This window comes from Excalfactoria chinensis, chromosome 15 (genome assembly GCF_039878825.1).
Source record: "Excalfactoria chinensis isolate bCotChi1 chromosome 15, bCotChi1.hap2, whole genome shotgun sequence".
Lineage (NCBI taxonomy): Eukaryota > Metazoa > Chordata > Aves > Galliformes > Phasianidae > Excalfactoria > Excalfactoria chinensis.
In genome coordinates, this window is record NC_092839.1 from 6458529 (window position 1) to 6486094 (window position 27566).

Sequence of the window (27566 nt, forward strand, 5' to 3'; positions counted from 1 at the left end):
TTAAGTAATTGAAAAACAAGAAAATAATTGTTTGGCATTTATATTTCTTATTTGTGGGTATAAATATAACAGCAAACTTTCAGAGAGAGACTGCTGCCTGAAGCTGATTACTAGGCTAAATTATACCTCAAATTTGCATGCAAATGCCCTTGCTTTGGAGATGTAGCTTTTAGAGAAGACTACTGGGGGATAAAAGAAAAGAAAAAAGCCCAAATCAAACACAATAAAACACAACAAACAAACATAAAACCCCCAACTCTTAAAAGAAATGAGGAAGGAAAACCTTGAAAACATGTTAGTAAATTAAATCAGAGAAATCTGGACTATATAAAAGGTATAGACATTTCCTGCAAGTATCTGAAAAGCTTCTAGCAACTATAGTAGAGCATTTTATCTCCTATGCCTTTAGACAGCTTTCTCAACAGAACTGTCCTACCACTGCTTTGCAATTTACCGCCCAAAGCAAAAATTAACAGTTAGTAGCACAAATGCCAAGAGTGGGGATGCTTGTTAAATCATCCTTCTGATAGTACTACACCACAACATGACTTTGTGGCACTTGTACAGTTATCTTTGCAAAGCCTGTTTAAATACTAATGAGAAAAATGCTGCTTAGAAATAAAGAAATGCTTACCTCTTGCTGGACATAAATACTAATTCTAACATCAGTAATAATGGTACATGTTCTCAAAACAAAGTTTTCTAGCATTTCCATTTTACCTAATAAGCAGAGAAAAAAAATGGATTAAAATTAGCAAAAATTCCAGCATTTACGAGATTTTTATTTGCAGGTGTAAACATGGCATTAATATAGAAACAAAATATAGTATATGTCTTCTTTTCTATGCAGGATTACTGGTATTTAAAAATAAGCATCTTAAACCTCATAGTCAAGACACAGTACAGAACAGTACTTCTATTTATAGTAAATACCGTAAAAATCTCTATGATGTTTCTGTTCCTGCATACCACATTCTAACTGTGGAAATCCCCTGGGCAAGAAGATCACTAATTTTTAAAATATATTCTGATCAATCACACAAGCCACTTCTGATTGCTCTGGGATTGTGTCTTCCCAAAACCAAGGAAAATGGGCCCTTTGACATTTGACTTTGACAGCAAAATACTCTGTAATTATTTTCTCCCATTCATGGTACTTTAGTGAAAGGTAAGAACAGTGTGATCTTCCTGATAGCCATCCAAAGAGGAGGACAACTGCACTGTGTGGAGTGGTGGCAGTTATTTGCAACACTGTCTTCTTAATGAAAACCTCTGCTTAGTTGCCATCACTGAGGAGAAGAAACTTTCCTGCTTTTCTATTGCTAATATCAAGTTACAAAGAAAACCTGTCAATAAAGAAACCTTAAACAGTAAAAGATTACAGCTGTCATTCAGGCTTTTTTCCACATTACAAATGCAATTCACAATCAAGCTGTCTTTCTCGCAAGCACAAGAAAAGTGATTGAAGTCCTTGTTGTTCACTGGCACAGAACTACCTTGTGTACAAATGGTTCCACAAGTAGTTATTTTAACGCTGATAACTTCTGAAGCACTCTAAAAGAGATATTTTAATTATGATATCTAGAATGGAATTCCTTTAAGCTCACCTTCAGGTCTGCTGTCATATGCAATCTACAATTAAAAAAAATAGAAGGCTCTGTAAGTATTACACCATAAAATTCAGATAACATACCTACAGCAGGCAAACAAAAACATTTAATATTTTACAATTATTTCACCCCTATTTTCTTAATAAGGAACACAGATGACATTTTCTAATGTTAAGTCTAGTATCCTCAAATATTTTAGTAAATGTATTGAAATTACTTTCTCTATTACAATTCTATGTAGACATTTTTATTAAAAACTCCCAGATCTTATAAACTGTGGGTCCTTGGATTAGAGAGATTAGCGTACCAGGAATTTAGGGAATAAAAATCAAACCAGAAACATAATATTTTTGTTCACTGAAAACTGTTTTTAAATGATGCTAACAAGCATGAAAGCAGGCAAACTATTTATCCAAAGAGACTTGTAATCTCTCTCAGAAATCACTGTAACATTAGCATTAAATGGACACAAAATAGAAGAGTGCTTGAAAGCCTTTTTGTTGCCAAACTACTAACAACTGTTTTCACAAACAATATATTTAATCAGCAACATATTTTTACCAGCAATATGTTGAAGAAATCTTCAGCCAGACTTGTAAGGATTTTGTTCTTTTCATTTCCTCTGAGAATCAAAATTTCTTTTAACTTTTCATACCAATTAACCATGTAAGGGAAAAATAAAAGCAAACCTATGTTAAAAGCATGAAAAGGAACAATACTGTATTATACTTAAGAAAAACTATACTGACTATACAAAGATTAAAATAACAGCAAAAACATTACCAGCTTCCTGAGCACATATCAGTGCAAATGAACTCATGCTATAAGGGCCTGGTTGTCTAAGCTTAAACACTTTAATCAGAGTAATGCTTGTTGTGAAATTGTAAGAAATTCTTAACTCAAAAGATAAACAGAGAGTAAACCAAATACTAAGTTGTTCAGTGCTGAAGCATTACTCACATATACTTCACTAATATTTTTCCCATATGCTTTATGGTTATACTTATCTTTCCAATAAGTCCGCATTTTATCATCGCTGGGAGTCCATTTTCGCCTGCTATGCTGATTTTTTCCCCACATTTCCAAAGAGAATTTAGAATAGTTGAAACACTTTTGATTTCTTGTTTGTCAAGTTCCTGAAATCAACATTGTAACACCAGTTTCAGTCCATACTTTGCAGAAAATCATACATTTAATTAATCATGTCTTTGTATTCTCAAGAACTGAGAGATCTCACTCTTAAAATTTGTTTCAGTTTTCCAAATCAAATGCTGGTACAAACTAAGTCAAATGAAAAAAATATTATTCAGATAAGCACAAATTGTTCTGATGTAGCAATGATACCACCTGACACAGAAGCTTGTCGAACTTGTTGACAAACTGTTTGCTGCATTTGTAAGATATATTTTCGCTGTCTTCTCTTTCCAGGTATCGTTCTAGCAATTCAAAGTCTTTTTTCCTTGTAACTTCATCGATAATCTTTTCAAACTGCTAGAACAAAAGAAGCACACAGTAATACACTTCTGTCTTAAGACTGATACTGATTTAATAAGGTTTAATAATTATTTTTATGCTGTCATCTGTTAGATTCTCAGCAAATACAAGTACTTATTGTGTTCTTGCCCCCTCCTCTGCACTTAATATTGCATTTCCAAGTTACATATCACAGAATCACAGAATCACAGAATTATAGGGGTTGGAAGGGACCTCTAGAGATCATCGAGTCCAACCCCCCTGCCAAAGCAGGCTCCCTACACCACGTCGCACAGGTAGGCGTCCAGGCGAGTCTTGAATATCTCCAGAGAAGGAGACTCCACCACCTCCCTGGGCAGCCTGTTCCAGTGCTCCGTCACCCTCACTGTAAAGAAGTTCTTGCGCACATTCGTGCGGAACTTCCTATGCTGGAGTTTCAGCCCATTGCCCCTAGTCCTGTCCCCACGCACTACTGAAAAGAGACCAGCCTCGCCACTATAGCTCCCACACCTCAGGTATTTATAAACCTGGATCAAGTCCCCTCTCAGCCTTCTTTTCTCAAGGCTAAACAGACCCAGTTCCCTAAGTCTCTCCTCGTAGGGGAGATGGTCCAGGCCCTTCACCATCTTTGTGGCCCTCCGCTGGACTCTTTCCAAGAGATCCCTGTCTTTTTTGTACTGGGGAGCCCAGAACTGGACACAGTATTCCAGATGAGGCCTCACCAGGGCAGAGTAGAGGGGGAGGATCACCTCCCTTGACCTGCTGGCTACGCTCTTTTTAATGCACCCCAGAATGCCATTGGCCTTTTTGGCTACAAGGGCACACTGCTGGCTCATGGCCAACCTGTCGTCCACCAGGACGCCCAGGTCCCTCTCAGCAGAGCTCCTCTCCAGCAGGTCTTCCCCCAACCTGTACTGGTGTATGCAATTATTTCTACCGAGATGCAAGACTCTACACTTGCTTATGTTAAACCTCATCCGGTTTCTTACTGCCCAGCTCTCCAGTCTGTCCAGGTCTCTCTGAATGGCTGCACAGCCTTCAGGCGTGTCAGCCAATCCTCCCAGCTTCGTGTCATCAGCAAACTTGCTGAGGGTGGCCACTATCCCCTCATCAAGGTCGTTGATGAAGATGTTGAACAAGACTGGACCCAGCACAGACCCCTGGGGGACACCACTAGTCACAGGCCTCCAGCCAGACACCGCACCGCCAACGACAACCCTCTGCACTCTGCCAGTCAGCCAATTCTCGATCCACTTCACCGTCCACTCATCTATCCCATACTTCCTCAGCTTTGTTATAAGGATGTCATGGGGGACCGTATCAAAAGCCTTACTGAAATCAAGGTAGACTACATCTACCGCTCTCCCCCCGTCCACCCAGCTAGTGACATCTTCATAAAAGGCCACCAGGTTGGTCGAGCACGACCTCCCCTTGGTGAACCCATGCTGAGTACTCCTGATAACCTCCTTTTCTCCCAGTTGTCTGGAGATGGCATCCAGCACAAGCTGTTCCATCACCTTCCCTGGGACAGAGGTGAGGCTGACTGGCCTATAATTACCCGGGTCATCCTTCTTGCCCTTTTTGAAGACTGGGGTGACATTGGCCATCCTCCAGTCTTCAGGCACCTCCCCAGTTCTCCAAGACCTTTGAAAAATTACAGAGAGCGGCTTAGCAATAACCTCCGCCAGCTCTCTCAGCACCCGCGGGTGCACCCCATCAGGTCCCATGGATTTATGGACATTAATGTTTCCTAAGCACTCACGGACCACCTCTTCCCTGACTAAAGGGAAATCTCCCATTCCCCAGATTCTCTCATCAACCACCGGGGACTGGGATTCCTGGGGGAGAGCCCTTTCACTAAAGACAGAGGCAAAGAAGGCGTTCAGTATTTCCGCCTTCTCAGCATCCCCCGTTACCAGAACACCCCCCTCACTTAGTATGGGGCCCACATTCTCCCTAGCCTTCCTTTTGCTGTTAATGTACTTAAAAAACCCTTTTTTATTATCCTTTATCTCCTTAGCTAGATTCAGCTCCAGGTGGGCTTTAGCCTTCCTGGTCGCATCTCGGCAGTCCCTGACTACATTCTTATATTGTTCCCAAGTGGCCAGACCCTTTTTCCACATATCGTGTACTTTCTTCTTTCTGCGGAGCTTGCACATGAGTTCCTTACTCATCCACGCAGGTCTCCTGGCACCTTTTCCTGACTTCTTAGTTACAGGGACGCACCGATCCTGAACCTGGAAGAGGAGCCGTTTGAATGCTAGCCAGCTCTCACAGGCCCCCTTGCCTTCTAGCACCCTGGCCCACGGGATGGCCCCAAGTAAGTCCCGGAGGAGATCAAAGTTGGCTCTCCTGAAGTCCAGGGTAGCAATCCTACTTTTTGTTTTGCTTCCTCCGCTCAGGATCTCGAACTCCACCATCTCATGGTCGCTACAACCCAAGTTACCCCCGACTTTTACTTCCTTAACGAGTCCTTCCTTGTTGGTGAGAATAAGGTCCAGCAGCACCCCGCCCCGCGTCGGTACCTCGACCATCTGCATTAGAAAGTTATCTTCAATACACTGCAAGAATTGTCTGGACCGCGCATGCTTGGCCATATTGGTCGTCCAGCAAATATCTGGATAATTGAAATCCCCCAAAAGTACCAACGCCCGGGAGCGTGATGCTACTTCCAGTTGGCTACGGAAGGCCTCATCAACCTCCTCTTCCTGATCAGGAGGCCTGTAGTACACACCCACTACAGTGTCCCCCTTACCAGCCTGGCCCTTGATTCTCACCCACAAGCTCTCGACTGCTACATCACTCTCCCCCAGGTGGAGTTCAATACATTCTAGCTGCTCTCTCACATAAAGAGCAACTCCACCACCCCGCCTTGCTAGCCGATCTTTCCTAAAAAGGACATAGCCCTCCATGACAACATTCCAGTCATGCGAGCTGTCCCACCACGTCTCTGTGATCGCAATGAGATCATAGCCATGCGATTGCACACAAAACTCCAATTCTTCCTGTTTATTCCCCATGCTTCGCGCATTAGTATACAGGCACTTGAGAGAAGGAGCATCTCCCCACCTCTCTCCATGCCTTTGAACCCCTTTGTCAGCACCCAACACGCTCTGCTTTAAGCCTTGAACTGCCGCCTCAGACCCAGCGGCCCTCATTTTGTCCCCTTCCCCCTTCGTACCTAGTTTAAACACCTGTCAATTAGTCCTGACAGTTCCTCGGCTAGAACCCTCCTACCCCTTGGAGACAGGCCGCTTCCATCTGCAGCTGTCATGCCAGGAGCCGAGTAAATTCTCCCATGATCAAAAAACCCAAAACTCCTATGTCGGCACCAACTCCTTATCCATTTGTTTAAGAGGTGGGTTTTTAGGCCCAACTCAGTATCCCTCCCTGTCACTGAAGGTACAGATGTAATAACCACTTGTACACCTGTACTGTCAACTACCCTCCCCAGTCTCCTGAAGTCATCTTTTATGACCTTCAGGCTTTTCCTACTGACTTCCTCACTGCCAGCCTGAATTATCAGCAGGGGATAGTAGTCAGTAGGCCGGATCAGATTGGGAAGTCTCCCAGCAATGTCCCTGACTCGCGCCCCAGGGAGGCAGCACACTTCTCTGTGTGTAGGGTCGGGTCGGCATATAGGGCCTTCTGTTCCTCGCAGAAGGGAGTCACCTATGACAACTACCCTTCTATCCTTCCTCGTGGAGGAAGTCTTGAGGCGTGGGTGTGACCGCTTACCCCGAGGCTCCCTCACAGATGGGCCTGCCTCAACATCCACGCTCACCTCTTCCACGGGTTCCAGGGCCTCAAACCTATTTTGCAGAGGCACCTGGGGAACCGAGCATGGTCGTGGGCGGGGATACCCGGCACGCCTAGCTGGTATTTGTTTCCACCCATCCTTTTCTCTCAAACTATTTTGGTCCGATCGGCTACTGTAGGACAGAGGCTCCGCCGACAGTCCCACACCCCTTAGCTCTTCATTTGAATTGCTAGGTGTAGGGGAAGACTGAGGGCGCACTGTGGCAGGAGCACAGTCTGTCTGCAATATATTAGTGACTTTAAAAGCTATCAACATATCTAATAACTTCCTTTATTATTTTGCCTCTCTGTTCTTTCGAAGATTAAAGGTAGGTTTAAACACTTCAATCTTAAGCATCATCCCACCCATGTTAAGTACATCAAATGCATGTTAATTATTTGTATCAATAGCAACTTTCAGTTCCTCTCACTTTCTAACCTGATGCTTAGAAGTAACATACAGCAATGAAAATTTTCTTCCAAAGACATTCTTTGCTATACTACAAATATACTACAAATTGTACTTCTAGTTAAATATCAGAAGAGGCACTTAAAGCCAGTAATTAAAACATTCAACACCCATATTCCAGTCCACAGGCACATACCTGCACCTCTCTCCTGGCTGCCATTTTGGCAATTGATGAGCTGCATGAGAAGGGAACAATCATCACTTGAGTGAAACACATTTCACTGACACAAACTTCCAACAGGTTTTGCAAACATTGTGTAATTAATTAGTAATACCAATGATTAGCTTTGACAAAATTAGAATAGGAGCTCTGCAGTGGACCCTCAATGCACCTGAACTAAGAAGAGTAGAAGATGGCAGACTGTACTGCCAGCACAGGTTGTTCAGCACATGCTGGTCAACAGCAGGACTACAGAAAGGCCTCATTACAAAACAGTACATTAGATTATTTATTTAATAATTATTATTTATTTAATATTATTATTATTTAATTTATTATTATTATTAAGAAAGATGTGGTAATGCACGTGGGGGAAGAGTTCTAATTATACAGAAAACAGTGAGTGCTGAGATGCCTTTTAGCACCAAGATCTTGAAATTACAGATTTCTGAAAACTTTAGCTTAAAACTCAAGAGCAGACAGAAGTAATTGCATTAGTTAACCCACAGCAAAACACTCTCAAGTAGTGAATGTTAACATAGCCCAGAAAGCACACGGAACTAGACAGGGGAAAACAGCAATTAAAAACAGAGAATGACTTCTGCACAAGAAGTGACCGGCTGCACACAGCAGCCACTTTTGTACTCCTGAATAACTCAGATAAACAAACGCAGCGTGTTCTATTTTTAAGTCTTCCAATACACAAATTAAACCACCTATGCTTAAACCTTTACTATCACCTCACAATTCTCTCATCTCCCGTCTAGCCAGAGAATTCGATATAACCACCACTCCAGGTGCTTCTTTCTCGATGAACAAGGACCACCTCCACCACCCAAACACCTGAGGTTACTGGCACGTCCACGAGGCCTCGTTACAGAGAAAAGAACTCCTCGCAGAGCCGGCGAGTACCAGCAAAGCCTCCAACATGGCGGCCCTCACCTCACGGCCGGGGAGAGGAAAAAACCGCCACTTCCCTCCAGCCAATCACACCCAGACTCACTGATTCTGAGCCAATCACCGCCCGAGAGCGTGGACACGTGTAGCCAATCGTCATTTGCGGTGTAAGAAGGAGGCGGGTTCCTCTCACTGTTGAAGACTCTTCCGCCTGCCCCGGGCCCGCCCCGAGCTGCCCCGGTTCCTGCGGCTCCTCCCGCAGGGCGGCGCTCGTTGGCTGCCGGCTGCCGGAGCTGCTGACAAGGAAAGCCGTGAGTAGGGCACGTCCTTCCTTACGAAGAGCTCTGCCAGCACCGCTAACATTCCTCCCTTCCGCGTTTAGAACGGTGATGTCAGGGTGTAATGCAAACGAGTCAGCGGGCTGGAGGTCGATAAACTGAAGTAATTCACTCGAGAGCTTAATTCAAAAACGTTTTCATTACCGTCCGAGCACAGTGCGGACACTGAAATACAGACCTGTGGCTGACACGGGGCTGTGCTGTGCTGACCCCCATGGTGGGAGAACCGCCCGTCACAGCAAGGCAAACCTGCCCCGAGCATAAAGCAAATACTCATCCCACCGGCTGTCTAAAACGGGAAAGAAAGCAAACAGGAGCTATAAATGGCAGAACAGCTGTACAGAAAGTACTGAGCGTTCCGCCAGATGTCACTGCAATTCAAGCCAATGACAAGCGGTATGAGATCGGAGCGCAGCCATCGCTGATGGGCGCTGGGCATTCACTGCGGCATTCGCTGCTATCACGTTCTCCCTCGGGATACTTAACAGTTTTGTTTGGCATCAGAAAGGTCAGCAGTAGAATCTGCGTGGAGTTTTGCGTGACACGGAGCGGAACGAGCAATGAAAGTCTTCGGTTCTCCTCAGCACAAACAGCTGTGAGGATTTCAAGGGCATTTGGGGAGATAATTTTCAGTTCCTGTGGCTAAAATATATATGCAAAAGTTCAGTGAGTTCACTGACCCTCCTGCATAGTTCGCTTCAAAGAGAGCAGTTGGGCCACCTATGTTACGTGTTATATGGAACCTACACTTTAAAAAGAATGGAGAAAATGGAAGCAGAAGTGTGTTCAGAACAGGGTCTTGGGAAGTTAGAGGTCCTGGAAAACACTGCAGTCAATAAAAGCAGTGTTTGGCACAGGTACTGTTGTGTATAGAGCCGAGACGGGTCAGAGCAGTTATGCCAAAGTTTTAATATCAAGTGTCAGCTGAAATAGTTGCAGATCTGAGATCATAAGGAGAAGGCCAAATCAGGAAAGAAGTCAGTACTAACATTAGACCCATGCTGGCAAATAAATAAACGTTCAGAGTTGCCATTCTGTGTCTTTATGAGACAGTGCTGGGAAGTGCACACAACTGAATGCACAGAGCACTGATGAGCATTGAACTCAGTTAAGTGCTAAGCTTACAATGGACCATTAGCGTATTGCTATTACTAGAAGCTGGATTTTTAATAGGATAAATTCAGATTCACTATTAATTTGTGACCAAATACAAAAATAACACCTACATCAAAAATAACACTGTAAGACAAATCTCCTCACTGGGTGTTCACAGCAAAAGTCTGGTCAAAGTATTGAAAAATCAGCTGAAGAAATATTATTGATATTTATATTACTGGATATTCAGATGTCAAGATTTCTGATGAAATAAAGGGACTGTAATAGCTACCCCTTGAATACACTTAAATTGTGGCATTGGTGCATGTGCATGCACACACAAACACAAGCTAAAGTAACTTCACATTGTTTTCCAGTGATGTGTTAAAGACAAAGACCACTCTCCTTTACTGCCCTCAGGTCAGTCTGCACTCTGATAGCATCTTCAGGTGGTGCTTAATACTCTTTTCTAGTGAGTCTAGTAACAAGGATGAAGGCGGTATTATAAGTTCTGACTGATGTCTGTAGGACAGGAAAAGAAGTGTCACAAAGACATTATGATACCACATGTACTCCTTTGTGCATCTATATGTATTATTTATAACACAATCTCTATGTTTCAAAATATAAAGTGACGCTGAAATTCTTAAACAACTGAGCATGATACAGACATTTTCACATATTTGATGTGATTCGCAATAGCCATCTTTCCCTCTAGGCAACTTTGGCACTGCAATATTAAAGGTATTAGTCCTGATTAAAAAGTCATTAATAAAGGCATATCACCAGTTATGCCTTCTTATTAAACATCTCAAATTTGCTTTAGAAGAAACATGGTAACAGGTAATTCCCATCCTGAAGTGTATGGGTTAAATGCTTGGCACTGAGGGATAAATAGTTACAGTAGGGATGGACACTCTCTTACCCTCTGTACACATATTTTCAGGAAGCTTCCAAGAGAAAAGCACTTGGTCTGCGAGGAGAAAATGTAGCAATAAAAATGGAGAAAAAAAGACACGGAGGGAAAAACAATGTAACTGTGAAGCTCAAACTCAGCAAGGACAGTCTAGTGCAATTCTGGGAAGGGCTCCGAAGAGAACCATTTTTTCTTTCCCTTAAAACAATATCAGAGTAACCAACAACATGCCATTTTCTAACATTAGATCTTAATCCTGCTGGCGCCATATGCACAGAAATGAGGTGAAATGGCAGCAAATTCCATACAACAAATAGCAGCACAATCATTTTTGAAGCTATAAAGTGTAATCTTTTCAAGTGCTGTTTGGGCATTTTCAGCATCTATTGAACCCAACTTACTTCCCAAAAGTGAGGATGTTACCCTGTAAGTAACAGCTCAGTACTATGTTGGCTAAAGAGCCTTCTTAACTGTTAAGAGGAGTTACCATTCACAAAGACAACACAAAACTGTGAAAAGCTTTATTGCAACCTCTTGTATTAAAATAGTCATAGTTTCCTTACTGTTCTTAAATGAATTGAACACTACAACTCAACTAAAACAAAATGACATTTTGTTAAGCAGATGTACTTCACTGACATCCTGTGTAACGTACTTTTTTCTTGACATGATAATCAGAAAAGACAACCTTTTCATTTACATGGACTCCATATTTGTTCACAAAAAGGACCTTGAAACTGTGGATTACTGGACATTAATTTACTGTATGACTATAATAAATACAAGTTTTGAAAGTGCATTATATGGCAATAACTCTAGTGAAGAGTTCACTTTTACAAAATCCTCATTATAAGGGAAGTGCTGTTTGAACACAGTGCAGGCAGTCAAGTTGTCCTGAGAACTTAGTGAAGTGGTCATTAGTCTGCCTTCATGATAGGTGCATGTTACCACTACTTGATGGCTTAAACCTTTTGTTGTTGTTGTCAACTAAAATCCTGATGCTCACTACTGAATGTGACAGGAAAAAACAAGTACAGATTTCATCTGCCATGTGACAGGACTCGGTACCTGTGTGAATATCTAAGAGCTCAGGAGCACCCTAAAGAAAAATGCTTTTCATATACTGAAGGAATCTAGAGATCCCTGCCAGTTCCTTCCTAATGTAGGCATTCTCAACTCAGTCAGCAAGGCCAAGCAACTGGTTTAGTAACAGCTGCTGTCTGCTCTTCTACAGCAGTGCAAGACATGCAGGGATAAAAGGCAAACTTGGAATAACACTTGACTATTCAAGATTTTGTACGTGCAAATACCCTGAGAGGTTACAGAAGGAAGACAATACAAGCCAAACTCGTTTGCTGAGATATTCAGTTCTCACCTCTCTGACATTCTGACGTACATGACTTTAAACTGATGGTCTCTCTATAATCTCTTGTTCCTTGTAATAACAAGGAAATTCTGACATTTACTAGCATGAATGATTCTCTCCCAGAAGACGGCAACAGCATATGAACATCAGTAAACCAAGTATTGCATTGGGCTCCAGCAACATCCATTTAACAGTATTAAAGAGCAGTCTCAGAAGAGCAGGAAGATAACAGTGTGCTGCAAGACAGTTCAGTGTTCTTGTTCAGGAAAGAAATACAGTAACTGGGGGGATGGGAGGAGAAGGAGGAGTAAAACTTCAACATAGTGCCTTTTATTCAGCACAAGTGCATAAGTGTGTGTGCATGTGCCTGTGTTTTCTTTTTACTTTGCTAACAAATATGTAAAACTCTACTTCTATGGAGTTCAACAACAAGCAATAAACATTAATGGAATTACTTAAGTGAGCAAGTTTCACCAAAATAAGGTTCAGCTCATGACAAGAATGGTTCTTCTGCAGTTACCAAAGGTGTGTTTCACCCTACCTGATATTTGATTTAATCTGCAACAGCACTGAGAATTCCTTTGCAGCTGAACTCATCCTGCAGCAGCTGACACAGTTTGTCACAATAAAGGCAGTCTGCAAACTACAGCGACATTGCTACTGACTGTAGAGAACATCTGGGTTGACAACTTCAGATGTGTTATGTCATACACCATCATATGTCATTTAGCCACACAGAACCCACCATAGGGCACAAGAAGTGCCCCTTCTTGCACTGCTCCATCTCTTCTGTTTGTCTTTTTTTGGCCTATGAGGAAGAGCAGTTTCAGTTCCCCTTCCCTTATGACAAAAGAGCTGCTGCTCAATTGTTCAACAGTTACCCCTTTAACTAAGGTACAGAAAATAATGCAGGTGGACTGAAAGCACAGTCTTTTAAATCTGTGTAGCTATAAATCACTCTCCAGCCTCACCCCAATCTCAGAAATGTTCTGCCTGTCTTAATGGCTATGAAGTCTTCACAGATATGAAATATCCCAACAGAGCAGTTGCATTACTTGTTCAAAACAATTTCAGCTTGGACTTTTGACCTCACTGTGCTCCAAAACAAAATTAAAACACCACTGGCATTCACATTCTGTTAAGTAGAAAATGAAAGTTCTTTTATGCAAAAAGCTAATAAAGAAATGATTATTTGTACTGTTCCCTACCCACAGATAACCACTGGTAATTCATCAGTATACATACAAGTTAAAAACCGAAATTAATTATCAAAGGTAGGGAGGCTTATAGGAAGAGCAAGTAATACTTAGAAGTTGGCTTTCAGAGGAAAACCCTGCGAGCCCCAACTGAATTCAACAACTGATAATTATCCTGCTGAAAACAAGCCATTCAAAGTACACATTGCATTTCTGTTGCTACACTGGACAGCTATGTAAGCTATATAAAGGAAATCCATCATCTGCGGACATTTCATTTACTTAGGAAAGAAATCAAAATTGCACTTAAGCAGCAGTCACTAACAGAAACGGCCAAATTATAGACTGAAAACAAACAATTCGTGGGTTTCCAATACAACTGAGTTTCCACTGTACTCTGAAAGAGGCGCTAAGCAGCTCAAAGAGCCGTCATTCATCAGTCGTTCCTTTGAACGCCAAAGGCTAAAGAACTGGGAAGCCCGTTCACTTCAAATCCTGGCTTTGATATTTAGCCCAACTAGTAACATTAAGTTGCCAAACATTTGAATTTTCTCCGTGCTTCTGCACTTCCCGAATTACTTGTTGGACTTTTTGCATTAGCACATAATCAACCAGGAGTTAATTACAACTGTGGTTTGAAAAATCACTTGTGATTTTGACGAATAAGCAGCAATCTAAAATTAGATGTCTGAGTACAAGGCCTGATTTTCATGGTACAGTTCTTCCAAAAAGCAGCTCTAACAATTCCACCCAGACAGCTTGGAAAATTTATGCCATAAATTTTACATGCAAGTGTTGAGTATGTAGGAAAAAAACAAACAGACAATCTTTTACTTAATAAACTGAAGCCTGTCACCAAACCTGTGGCCAATCTCAAACCACACTAATTCCACAGAATAAAAGTCACAGAGCAAGAAGTATCAGGTGTGCAGTACATGTGCTGCTATGCTTTTGCTGCTGTAGAAGATAATCTGAGGACCCATTTAATACTAATTTACCATTAAAGACATCGTTTTGCTTTGAAGTTCCTGTTTTGTGCTGCAAAGGACATGGCCTTAGAGATCAGCAGGTTTATAATCAAAAGTAGCTGATAAGACCATTCAAAAATTACTACTGCAATGGCAGTGAGATGCTGGGAAACAGGGAGCCAGGATTCAGAGTTCTAGAATCCTACTGCAAGGATCTGTAACAAACTCAGTCTATTGTCTTTCTCACATCCGCTTGATTTACAAATTTACCTATTTCACGTATGAGTGTAAGAGCATAAGTGTAATTCAAGTGCAAGATTTCTCTAGTTTTCCTTAGTAAATGCAGCCACAGAAGGACAACTCCTGCACTACCACCTGGAGGAAAAGCCTATTGGTAAATCAGGTGAACAAGATGAGAGCTTTCCTGCAAAGCACCAGAGTACCTTTATACACTCTGGTAACAGGCACTCCCCCTGCCTACAGCAAACAGTGGAGATAAGGCACTTGAAAGTAATAATAACAACAATAACAAAAAGGAAAACAGGGGCTGGTGGGAAATTTTCATGCAGGTTTTGCTCATAACAACATTTCTCTACTTTCCAACTCCAAAACTAATGGAAATACTTAACACAGTAACAGTCTTTAAAACAATTATATACGCAAGTGCTTCCCTACAGTGCCTGCCATGCAAACTGTGTGTAACTGGAGCAGTGCCCAGACTAGGCGTGATAATATAAACAAAATAGAAATGAACACAGTAAAGCTACGCTGCCCATTTAAAAACAGACAGTACAAAATAGTAAAATAGATCTGTTAGAAATAATCTATGCAATCTAGAATATTGCCAGCAACATAAAGTGACTTCTCTTGATCTCTGCAAAATAACCTGAAAGGATCCCTTTAAACCATTCTGCCTTGATTCATACACTGCAAGAAACCACCCAGGCTTTCAGCAGATGTAACTCTACACATTTTGGCCCATTATGCTTTGAGAGGTTTGGAACAGTACATCCGGGTTGCTGGCTACCTGCCTGTCGTGAAGCACTGCCAGGTTTGGTAGGCTTCAAAAAGGAGCACAGAGCCATGCCATGAAGAGAGGGTTGCTGAGACTACTGCAAAACTGTTCCGCATCCACTTTCCTTCATTCAGATGAAGTGGATCCAGCTCTCCTCACATTCTCTAGGCATCTTGAGGGGGTGAGTCCGGCAACTGAGGCTGTAGTTTTTGCCTTTGTTGTTATCCCAATACTCCTGCCCATTGACTTGATACCTTGCTGCAAACTGGACTACAGAGCACAGCTGAAGGAGGAAAGAAGGCACAGGGAGAAAAAAAGTGAAAACATCGACTTGATCCTGCCCATTTTTCTCAGGGATACTACTGTGCCAATGAGCACACACTTCATGGAGGCTTTTCCACTGGTTGAAGGTGTATCGCACAGACACCTGTTTCTCAAAAGCAAGGTTGCAAACTTGGATGGTGCCACTGACCCCCAGATCTGAACTGGTCACTCGTTCAAGACACACCTGCTGCTCCTGAAGTCGAGCAGAGAAATCCATGCTGTCTGCAGGCTGCTGGAAATCAGGGACTAAGCACTGCATGGTAAACTCCAAGTTGCTGTACCAGAGGTCTGAGTTTATGGAGAGCCTGGAAAGGACATGTAGAGGGATTGAAGGATCCTCCCCTTTCTGGAAGACTTTCACTTCAGTCAGCTCCAAGCCCAGAGCATCAGCAAATCTCACCTTGTTCATGCGGCTCTGGCACACAGGAGCTTGACACTGCACTCTCTTCCTTCTTTCAGGTGTTGTAGGCAAAGACCTTGCTCGGCGGCGGATGATAGGCCGCAGTGCTGGATCACAGCTGCTGGAAGTGCTGCTCTGAGGTTGATGTGGCTGGGCCGCTGCCTTGACTGGCGTATGGCTCACGAGACATGGGCTGCTGCTTGGACGTACCACCGAGGGCTGCTGCTGTCCTTGTCCTGGTGCCCCCTGAGCCCGCAGCATGTTCTCATAGAGATCAGACAGGTAGCTGCGATTCCTCCGAGGACCGTGCACCTCCATTGCTCACTGGTGGCAGTGCTGATGCTCACACTGCTGGTGCCAAGCACTGCCTCTCTGATGGAACTTGGGAAAAAGCCACAGACAGTGAGGATTTGAGGATACTGCCCTGGCTTGAGGAGAGTAAGCTGGAACAACTTAGCCTTCTGCAAAGAAAGGCAGAAAACAGGCAGCTCTCACAGCAGCTGAGAGCAAAGCAGAGCCCGGAGCGTTGTGTGGGGAAGCTGAATGCAGGCTCACTGGCTGGTGAACTCCAGGCTGGCGGACCCGTTGCTCAGGCTGGAAAGAGATTCAAGACTGTCACCCGCAACGCTGGAGGACCGCAGACTCTCGCACAGGCTGGGGACGGACTGGAGGCTGTCGTGTTGGGCGCCGAAGGACTCCAGGCTGTCACTGATGTCGCGGGGTGCGTGAGGGCTGCAGCGGGGCACCCCGAAGCACCCCGGACCATTACACGCCGCGAGCCGGGTCTGCAGGCTGTCCTCGCAGGGGCTGACCGAGCCCAGGCTCCTGCAGCGGCACCCGGGACACTCGAGGCTGTCGCACTGGATGCTGGGCGACTCGCGGCCGCTGCAGAGGCCAGGGAAGGCTTGGAGGCTGTCGGGAGGGAGCGAGCCGGAGCTGAGGCTGCTGCACAGGCTGGAGGGCGTGAGGAGGCTGTCGGGCGGGGCCGGGGTAGCGGACTCGGTACCGTGACTGGAAGGGGAGGGATCGGCAGCCGGGGTCTGCACAGCCCACATCAGTGCCCAGCTGCAGCCGCAGCACGAGCCCCAGCCCGGCCGTACCCGCGCCCCTCTCCGCACGGACCCCTCACGCCCAGCCCGCTCGACGGCGCCTGCGCGGAACCTCGACCTCCCCGCCCACGCCGCGCCTCCCTGCCCATCAAACTGAACAGCCAATACGCTCCGCCCCAGGCGCATGCGCAGGCGCCGCCTGACATCCCTGCCTTCGGGGTGCCCTTAATGCCGGTGGAGGCTGGACGGAGGGCAGGTACGGACGGGCTGGGAGGCGGTAGCGCTGAGGGGTTGGTGGGACCGGGCGGCTCTGAAACACGGAGGTCCGAATCGATGGGGAAACAGGCAGCGTGTCCTGCTGGGCTTTGTCCTGGGGAGAGCAGAAGCAGTGAGAAACGGGACTGTGTCAAAATAAACGTGAATAATAGACGGGAACGCATCTAAACAATAAATCAATCTGTAGAACTGCAACAAAACTGAGGGTGGGTGTAGAGGGGTGTTCTGGTGCAGAGCGTCTGTCACCTGCTGGGAGCTGTATCTGTGCAGCCCCGGGAGGAGAGTGAGCTTTCTGGAAGATGAAGGAATGCTGCGTGCTCTGCTGCGGCTATTTTTAGTGGGGATGGATGAGCAGCGAGAGGCTTGGTTGGGGAGAACAGCGAAGCATCTGATACACGGACACATGCGAATGCAGAAACACCCATCCCTGTTTGACTGATCCTCGGCTCCGCTCAATGCACTGCAGGCAGAACAACATGAAGGGCTCACTGCGCTGTGAAAAGTAGCTCTCCTAACGCTGCTGCACGTCGTAATGTTTTTCTGTATCTTTAGCAACGGTCCTGCAGGCTGCGTGCTGGGTGGGCTGAGCGGTGCTGGGTGGGCTGAGAGGTGCTGGGTGTGCTGAGCGGTGCTGGCCCAGCTCATCTCGCTGCAGGGCTGTGTGCTGTCTGCAGAGCGGCTGCATCTCTGCAGCTGGCGGTGAGCAGTGCGCTGTGCAGCACTCCAGGCCAACCTGCTGCTGGTGCTGAGTGCGGCCTTGGTGTGAGATGAATATGCGACTGCTGAGGGATGGGGTGGTGCATCCCAGTGCTGTTTGGTAGCTAATTCGTGTTTGTTGTTCTGCTTTAGTAATCATGTTGCATGGTTTTTGTTCACGTTCAGGACGTGGTGATGTTCGCATTTGGCACACTGTGCTGTGTGGACCAGAAAGAATGGAGCCATTGGAGGATTATGTAAAGATAAAAGATGTAGATACCACTTTAAAAGTGTAATAATGGGACCAGGCATTCAAGAACATCCTTTATTACTGCACCAAAAGGCACAGAAAAAGGAAAGCCAAATCAATGAAAACCACAAAGGAATGGTAAAGTAAGGACATTATTTTCTTTCCTTCTAGCTATAGAAAGTACTGTAGAAGAGGTGATGAGTGCATGACTGCACAGTTCAAATTCTCATCCTCTTCTCCAATCCTCAATGGCACAAATGAGTGTGTGCTCTGACTGTGCAGGTCACAAAGTGACAGAGGTGACTGCGGCACTGCTTGAGGCACAAAACTTCACTCTCTTATAAACTCTTGATTTGATTAAAAAATACATATTTTCAAATAATAAAGAATAATGGTTTAAATTTTGTTGAGACAATGCAAATGAAAAAGGCAAGCGAGGTTTGTTGTGGCATTCCTATCGTACTGTATAATTAATTTTGTTAAAGTGCACTGGGACCAAGAGTATTCCATGCTATCTCAATTAATAATTAATATTTACTATTTATTATATTCAAAAGGAACTTTGGGATCCTCTGATGGAAGTTTCCATATGAAGGCTAAGCTCTCTTAATAAATTATCTAATTCAATTATGTATTTTGCAGTAATGGTATTAAAAATGTAGTATTATAGTAGCTGTATAAAAAGCAAAAGCATAGTTACTATGAATGTTAAGACTGTTTGCAACCAACTCTCTCTTCTTGAAACTTTTATTGCATTTCTATTCTGATGATCACAAACATTTCTATTAATGTGTGACACTGTGTTTAATGCTCAATCATTACAGTATTGGAAAAAGCCACCCAAGCACCAAAGGAGAAAAGAAATCAGTTTCTCATGTGAAATCACCTGGAAGATTATGCAAAAATGTCCCAAGTACCAATGAAAAGGTAAATCATGGCAGTTCTTTCATAGAAAAGGGGTACAAAGTTTATGGCAGCTTTTGTAATAACATCATATTCTTTCTTATCTTTTCAGGCTTCCTGTGACGCTCAAGATGATAACCAACCAAGTGTTATTAAGAAGGGAAGAAACCAACCAGATGACAGTACTAAGTCAAAACAGTAATTCTATGTTAAGATTGTCTGTTTAATTTGTACACAGTTCAAGCTGGCATTTAAATGCTTGCTATGAAAACTTGGCTTCACTTTGTTGCCTTTGAGTTCACTGCACTCGGAATTCAGCATTTTTGAGGATAACAGGTTTAAGTTATTGATGTGGAAACTTGCTATACTGGATCTCAGGCAAAACTGGATTGAAATAAAGCAAAAGTTCAAGGCTAGGTAGTATTTTGTATTAACTTACTAAGTTTTCCTGCAAATTTTAGCTCAATTCATGTATATCCTTAAGGGAGGAATCGAGAAGTTTGTACACTGGTGTTCCAAAGAGTTTATTCTCACAGGATGTGTTTCTTTTTATTTAGGATCACGAGTGTTTGCACATCACAGCTCAGAACACAAGGGTCAAAGAGGAGTCTCCCAGAAGCAAGGCAAAGTGAATCTTTACTGCACAGGATTCCTCCTGCCCCAAAAGGCAGCACACAAGGTAGCTTCTACAGGGCTAAAGATGTCCCAGTGCAACGTTTTTATTGCAGTAAAAAAGAACAGTTGGAAAAGAATCACAAAGAATATGTTGCTGAAGTTGGTCCCTGCTCCTCTAAATGGCCAGAAGCATCTGTGAATGAAATGTTTCTAGATTTTGAATCTGTACAAATTATTAAAGAAGATGCTGAAGATGATAGTGCCAGTGATCTCTCTGATTCAGAAAGGATTCCCATTCCTCCATCTCCCTGCACACCACCAGAACTCATACTCAGAGCTGAAGAAATTGATCCAGTTTGTTTGGAACGTGTGCCTGATACGGGTTTTAAAGAGTCAGAATATTACTACCCAGACTTCCTGCCACCTCCTTTTAATTCATGGGACTTGAAGCAACTGGCCATCTTTGTTAATGTAGAAGGTAGATCTGAACTTCGACCAAAGCCAACTGGATTTCTTGAGAAATACATTGATCGCCTTTTGCAGCTGGAGTGGCTGCAAATGCAGACTGTACAGAATGAGAAAGCAAAGGCAGCCAAAGCCAGACCACAGACTGCTCCCACCTCCATACGTACCCTAAAAAGCCCTGGCAAATGCAAAGCATTGCTTAGCCCTTTGCCTAACAAACAAATGGTTCCCCAGGAAAGTACTACAAAACTCCCCACGTGCTATTCAGGTCACAGGGTAGATCCATACTGTGAAGAAAGCCGACAGTTTTATTCACAACCAGGTCACTTGAAACTGTCTGAGAGAACGGGACATGCAATGTCTTCTCAGAGACAATCTGGTGAAGTAAGAAATGAGCTGAAGAAAACAACTGCAAAGCAACAGCTTCTCAATATGCAGCCGTCTGAGAACAATTCTAAAATTCCAAGTGTTGGTAATATCAGACCCCCTAAGCAAGCGCCAGCATTTCATGGCTCAGCTGCTCCCATCAAAGGCTTAAAAACATATGCATGTACAAACACAAAGAAAAATGGCAATGCTAACAATTATGTTCCTTCTAAGAAACCAGCAGGGGACAGAAAAATAAAAACAAATGGCACAAAACAGACATCACGGAAACTTAAGTGAAGAGCTTATTTGTAAATGTTGATGTTTCTTGACTGCTAGAAAGTGTTTGGCCAATGCAGAAGGGTCATGTTATCTTCATAGGAAGATTCTGAGAAAATATGTTTTTGATTCATGGTTCTAAGTCAGTGCTGTTCATTTCAATATATTTGATCTTAAGCCAGCAAGGCCAGCAGGAAATCTTTTCCCTGAAGGCAAGTGTCTTCCATTGGTCTTTCCTTAAGCACATTGACAATTGTTCAAGAGTATGAAAGTTTAGAGATATACATAGTTATAAAATGTCCTATTTGCACCAACTGAAGTGTGCTGAAGTCTGTGGTGTTTCTTCTGGACTCCTTTTCGTGTATTTGAGAGAATAGGATCTGAGCTCTTTAGAAGAGATGTTATTTTGTGATAGGTTTCATAGTGTTTTATTCTGATGGGAAAGGGCTCAATTGTTTTTATAAAACAATGGAGCAGCTTATCTATGCAAAGTCGAACTAATTCTTCATAGAAGATGATGAATTTTTGGATGAATTGGATGTGGGGTGTTTTTGGTTTTTTTTGCTAGGAAGAAGAATGGAGATAATGCAGTGGAATATTTTAATACTAAAAAGATTCTTTTAAAGACAAACAATTGTTAGAGAGCAGACAGCTTCAATAGTGGCAGATTAATACAATCAAATGTGTATTTTTATACCCAGAAAACTTCACTGTTTACAGACAGCATTCCTTTGTGTTCATTTTGTAAACCTTGATGCTTTTTGTCATTTTGAGCAAATGACCAAACTTCAAATTGCACATGGATACCCATGACTAATGCAAAATGGGAATATTACCGCACAATCTGTTGCCTAACGTTCAGAACTGGTAAGCTCTCAAAACCCAGAAAATAGACTTTCAGGGGATGAGCTTGAAGGCTCTTTGCTAGGGACGCTATTCTGTTTGAAAAGCTAGAAAATGCTTTGAAGTCTGAATTCTAAATGAAATACTGAACACCATGACTTCATCCTCAGCCACAGTGAACTGTTAAGAAGTAAGCTGAGGTCTGACAGACCGGGCTTTACAAGTGGATCCTTCCCTTTCAGATGGCAAATTAAAAACCATCGGTTACTAAAGGATATATTATGTACATAGTTCAACTGCACTTGTCTCATCTCTCTTGGTTTTAAGATGCTTAGCTGTTTCTGTTCTTTCATTGTGCCTAGTAGGTCTTCAGCTTTGTAAAATCTCCAAGCATGGATTTATATGTAGTTTAAAATGTGAGAATATTAATAAATGTAGTAATAAGCTATAGAGTATTTTACACAAAAACAATGCTCAGGAATAGACTTAAGAAATATTTTTAGTGGCTTTTTCCTAGTTAGTGGAGACCAAATATAAAATTTTGAATCTATGAAGGAAACAATTTTAATATACTGTATTATATATCCATATGCAGTATTTGTTAGGATACCGTTAAAATAAATTGTAGTTGCTTCTACATTCTGCTCTATGCAATTAAAGTAGAACTTAATCTGATGTTCTCAAAGATCAAATACATTGGCTGTGTCAGAGGTGTGGAGAAACGTACAGGATGGCATTCAAATACCAGCAGCTGCAGAGCATTAGCACATACTTATGTTACAGCTTTATCCTTTTGTTTTGATGCAGACTCTTTAGATGGAAAGGGTTTTGCATCCAGTGTCCGGATTTCAAGCTTCTTCCAAATTCTACAAGCCTTCATGAGTAAAGTTTTGCTGATTTACATTAAGATTAGTAAGACTAGGATGATTTTGGTACCTATTTTAGAACACTATTGTAAGCTAAGCTCCAAAAGCAAGGTGAGCAGAATCAGAATGGCAGGTTTTTTAAACACATTTTCTTAGAAGCAGTAATTAATTTAGTGTATTATTATAACACTGAATATTAATTAGCGTATACAAAATTTTCCTCTGACATGTCGCTTTATATTGGTGCTTCCTCAGGTTACAATGAAAGCATGAAGATACACGCACGTTTTGCATGATAACTCCTTAAAGAGCAAATAGTGTTTCAGTCAGCTCTGGCCAGAGCAAACTCAACTGGCAGAGAATTTCTTTTCTTGCAGACCTAGGAATTAGAAAACTCTGTTTTAATGTATTGTGGTCTCATGCACATCTAATGCCAATCTGTTGCTGGAGACTTTAAAAATTAAATAGGCAGAAGTAGTACTGACATTGAAAATAAATGTGTGCTTGTTCATCACTAAGCACTGGCTGTGGTCTGCACAAACAAAGTTCATCTTGCATGATAGTTTTTGTTCACTGATTTGATACTTACACAGTAACGTCTACTTTGTTTGCATACAGAAATAGAAATTCTGATTTTACCTCAAAAATAATTATTTACACGAGAGACCTGCAAGTGTTGGAATTGATCCAGCACCAGTTTTGCTTCCATTTTAACTTGTCTGTATTTTGGGCCTAGATAGCTGAAAAGAGCTCCCTCCATAAAGAAGACTATGGTTTATCTTTCTTTGGTTTTATATATTGATGGGCATTGTCTTTAGAAACAGAATATAGCAGACATATTTATTCCATCAAATACATTCCATTTGGAATTAAAATATTTCCATAGCATAGCGTTTGTGTGGCTGTTTCTGTATTTTCACTGCATTTAGCAATATGTTCCTATGTTCACGTGTCTTTCAGTCTAGCTCTGAAGATGCTTCTTGAACAAGTTTACCACGATTTGAGATATTTAAATTGAGTGGTTTTTTTTCCCCTAAATATTTTAAAGATTTATTACAAAACTAATAGCCTCAGGTTGCATTTTAAATAAATACTCAGATTCTACTTCAGTTACACAAGTATAAGCTAGGAACGGCTCTTGTTCTCAATGAAATTACTTATTTAGAAAGATGTAACCAAACAGTTTTGCTGCAGCACATATAAATGGTTTTCTATAGCACTGCTGTATAATATTTTTAATGTATAATGGAAAGAAATTTTAAACAAATCCATTTTTGATCTCGAGACACTTGTTTCCTCCATTACTTCTGTCTCTGCAGTCTAATGCTGTGGTCAGCTATGGTTTCACCCCTTTGCACTCTTACACAGCCTGTGCTAGCTTTCAGTTGGAAGACAATGGTTCTGATGTTTCTGCACCATGCCTCCAGATCTTCATTTTGTTATCTGCACAGACATCAAGCTTTGGCAGTTACTCCCTTAGAAGTTATGCTTCAAACAGAGATTGTTACCGCATGAGCAAGGCACGGCAATCCTGGGAAGAGGGGCATCACAAGTGAAAGAGCATAGGAAGGAACTGTTGGATCAGTCCCTGCTGCTGGTTCAGCATACTGAATCATGGGATGGCCACTTGCTGGTTAAGTGGACTGCATTTTTCTTTGCAAACGGGATTTTACCTTTGCTGGTACAAATTCAGTGTAGTGGAATTATAGTACTTCTGAAAGAGGCCAAAAGATTCAGCAGTATTTTTTCCTAAGTTGAGTTTAGCACAAACAGGTGGCCAGAACAAGGAGCTCTCACCTCCCATGGGTGCCTCTCCAGGATGCTGTGGCTGCAGTTCTACTGCCCCTTCTGTCATCTGCTGCTGACCTGTGCAATGTGATGGAAGAGGGGCATAATGCTGCTCAGGGTAACTATCCTTATATCCCTGGACTTAAAGGTCTTGTTTGACTTCAGCCTTCTTTGTTATGCTGCAATCTCATCATTCTTTTGTCCTTTCTTTTGTGTCATTTATCGTTGACTGAGGTGACTTTTGTATTTCCTGTTTAAAGGAACTCATTAGAAGGTTCTGAATATTTTGGCTGATCTTTTTTGGAACTGATATAGTTAACAATTGTATACTATGTTAACTGCCTGTAATGTACTTGTTTTTGGCCCTGTTTTGAAACATATTCAGTTTTTTCTGCTCCCACTGGAATTATTAGTGGGGTTTCTCAAGACAAACAATTAAAACAGGTCAGTTTGTTTGGAGCCCAGGTTTTGAATGTTGGAATAATTTGCTTTTACTTATTCAAAGCTTCTGTGGTTATTTTTGCTGGAAATTTCATTGGAAAGTGATTTTTTAATTTAATGCTATTGCCTATTTACTCTATTAAAAAGGAGATGCTGCCTACTTGTTACTTAGCTGTAGTTTTTTCATTACCCACAAGATGGCACTTCTGAATTTGTTATTGGTACAAAATGTCTTTATTGCACAATGGGCTTTTCACTCAGGGACCTCAGCCATATTCCTGCTGCTGTCCAAGCCAGCTGGTTAAAAAGTGAATAATTGCTTCTACTCCACATGGCAGTTGCTTCTGTAATGATGCCGTTAAGGCACCAAATGGATGGAAATATCATACTCAGTTTTCATATTTTTCAACACACTGATCAATACATTTCATATTCTGTTAGAGTCTCAACTAGATCCATTAGACAGCAAAGGCATACACGTAGATGCCTGCAGAGGTACTTTTTAGCCACATTCTGTATTAATGGTATAGGTGCATAGATGCATTTTAAGTATTTCCACACTCTGTGCATTCATATATTCAGCTCACGCTAATCAAGGAGGAAATGGAGGGAAAAATTCAAAGAGGAAGAAATGGAATTTCCTACTTCTGAAAGTCTCTTTGCTTTACTATTTCTGTAATCTTTAAGCATTTCAAAGCCCCTCTGTGGGCAATCATGCAAGAAAATGACAATCAGAAACAAAAACAGGTGATACAGCCCCATCCACATCCACAAATCCTCATAGATGAACACCAAAACACCAAAGGACTGAGCTTTGCTTTAAGCCATCTAAGTTATACAGAATAATCCATTCATTTCCATTTTTCTGTTCCATCTGGCAATGGAGAAATATTTGGTTTTCTTCTGGAATAGCTGTAATGCAGTGAAACTACAGCTATTGATTTAAATGTTCTTCCTGTAATAAGTCATTTTCATAAACCCCTCAGAACAGCCTGCCAGTCCTGGTTTCTGCCCTTCAGTCTGGCATGTGGGAGAACAGATTGCCTGAAAGTTTCTCCCTTTCAGCTGGGCAGAACTGGAGCTGTCAGTTCTTTCACTACTTTCTCATCCCTGAATTTCAGATAGCTTCTGGAAGAAACAGCAGCTGCTCTGAGAACATCCCTCAATAACAGCTTTTTTTTCCCCTGTACCAAAAGACGCTGGTTTTAGAGAAGTTACATTGCTATGGATTTAGTGAAGCAGAAAACATTTTGGGGGTGCCTAAAAGAGAAGGAACCTCAGTAAAAGGTAAATGTGTTTTACCTTTACCAAACTGGGCAACAGGCACACGTTTAGCGCTGGTGTGCTCATGCTGGCATCTACTGGCTGTTGGCGTTATTACATCACAAATGTAATGAAGGTGGTGGCGGAGGTGAAGGTATGGCATCACTGATAAAACAGGTAGCATCGTAAAGAAGGGACGGGGTGAAATTTCACTGTATGGTTCCTACAGATGTGCCACTTTTAAATAAAATAACGTGGTTTGTAAGTGTTTGACAGCATGCAGTGGCCAATAGCCAGCATGGCGGCTGTTGGTGTTACAAAACACAAATGAGGAATGAAGACTTGAAGTGTCCTGCCATGCCATTATGCATGCAGTAAGAGGTGGAATTAATCACTGTTACCTTTGCTCTGTTCCACTTCTGTGCTAAAAGAAAAACGTTCCACCTGAGGCATGCACTAAGCCTGCTATCAAAGGTGCTGTTCTGCTCCAAAGTTTACTTAAACAATACACAACATTATGTTATTCACTAATAATCCAAAGCTAGAAACTTCAGTCAATTGTGACTGAAGAATGGAGTTGAATAGGAGGCAGCTCAGTTGCCCTAAAAGCCAGCAGCAGGATCTCTTTACACAGTAAATTACTAATTTAAGAGACTGCCCTGAACGTATCATTCTGAATGGAAGACTTTAAATCCACAGCAGTGCCAACAGCTAGATGGCTGCAATTGTAATGACATCAGTAAGATTAGAATTCTCTTCTGCTATTTCTGCTGAAAATATGCAAGATTAAAAATAATAATGGAAGTAATGAAAGTGTGTGTGTAATGTTCATGTAACAGTGTGCTATAGAGCCACAACACATCTTCCTTACAAGTTCTGTTGAGTCTACAGCAAGTCATGTTTACAAGCACCAAAGCGTTCAATGAGATCTTCTCAAGGCCCCTCTGCTCGTGTCCCTACCCCCCCCCAAGTTCTCCCCCACTGCCAAGCAGACAGCTCATGCATTGCCTATAGAAATCACTGCACAAAATTGCCCTCCCTGAGGGAACAGTTCCAGGGTAGCATCACAGGAGCGCTGTGCATGCAAACAAAAATATCCAGTATTGATGGCCTGAGCTTTGTTCATGCATAATGACAGAGAGAGTGTAAGAAGCCTCTAGTTTGAGTGTGCTTTAAAGCAAGTATCTTCACTGTACCTCCTAAATGCTGGTGATGGGCTATAGTGTTTCAATTACCTGTTCGCAGTGAGAGGTCTAATCACGATGCCTGTGAATCCCCATTACTTTTGGCCCCCGCTGTGCCCAAGTCAGTGGGAGTCCCAGCACCACAAATGTTTATCACCGCACAATCTTCATCTTTGTCTTTGTTTTGCCTCAGTTATAAAAAAACCTTGCTTAAAAGTAAATGACACATAATCAGGAAAGGGGAAATTAATCACACC

General features: G+C 42.5%; 3 protein-coding genes across 4 annotated transcripts in view; 1 reads left to right on the plus strand and 2 right to left on the minus strand.

Annotated features, from left to right (window-relative positions):
- The window catches only part of SYCP2 (synaptonemal complex protein 2), a 29510-nt gene extending 21145 nt beyond the window's left edge, over positions 1–8365 (minus strand). Inside the window, exons 1-7 of the mRNA XM_072350085.1 lie at positions 8251–8365; positions 7487–7526; positions 2958–3101; positions 2618–2746; positions 2172–2276; positions 1608–1632; positions 635–720 (exon numbers count right to left, since the gene is read on the minus strand). Of these exons, the coding sequence (XP_072206186.1) occupies positions 635–720; positions 1608–1632; positions 2172–2276; positions 2618–2746; positions 2958–3101; positions 7487–7510 (513 nt within the window). The 5' untranslated portion in view covers positions 7511–7526; positions 8251–8365. The remainder of the gene's footprint in view (positions 1–634; positions 721–1607; positions 1633–2171; positions 2277–2617; positions 2747–2957; positions 3102–7486; positions 7527–8250) is intronic.
- A 2868-nt stretch (positions 8366–11233) lies between these two features.
- On the minus strand, positions 11234–16343 carry PPP1R3D (protein phosphatase 1 regulatory subunit 3D). Its single transcript, XM_072349894.1, has one exon. The coding sequence runs from the start codon at positions 16341–16343 to the stop codon at positions 15432–15434; it is 912 nt and encodes a 303-aa protein (XP_072205995.1). The 3' UTR covers positions 11234–15431.
- Positions 16344–17202: 859 nt separating this feature from the next.
- On the plus strand, positions 17203–23521 carry FAM217B (family with sequence similarity 217 member B). 2 transcript variants are annotated; one of them, XM_072349895.1, is made up of 5 exons: positions 17203–17330; positions 18233–18439; positions 19121–19223; positions 19312–19397; positions 19757–23521. In XM_072349895.1, exons 2-5 carry the CDS (start codon positions 18345–18347, stop codon positions 20943–20945), a joined length of 1473 nt encoding a protein of 490 aa, XP_072205996.1. In that variant the 5' UTR covers positions 17203–17330; positions 18233–18344; the 3' UTR covers positions 20946–23521. The 2 variants fall into 2 exon arrangements, with proteins under 2 accessions (XP_072205996.1, XP_072205998.1); XM_072349897.1 differs by having other exon boundaries at positions 17279–17330; positions 18233–18434.
- The last annotated feature ends 4045 nt before the right edge of the window (positions 23522–27566 follow it).

Excerpts from the sequence above, each read along its gene's own strand:
- FAM217B (XM_072349895.1), top strand. The coding sequence starts at position 18,345 with ATGGGACCAGGCATTCAAGAACATCCTTTATTACTGCACCAAAAGGCA. Across the intron at positions 18,440-19,120 it reads AACCACAAAGGAATGGTAAA|TATTGGAAAAAGCCACCCAA; the intron begins GTAAGGACATTA and ends CAATCATTACAG. Across the intron at positions 19,398-19,756 it reads GACAGTACTAAGTCAAAACA|GATCACGAGTGTTTGCACAT; the intron begins GTAATTCTATGT and ends CTTTTTATTTAG.
- PPP1R3D (XM_072349894.1), bottom strand. The coding sequence starts at position 16,343 with ATGGAGGTGCACGGTCCTCGGAGGAATCGCAGCTACCTGTCTGATCTC.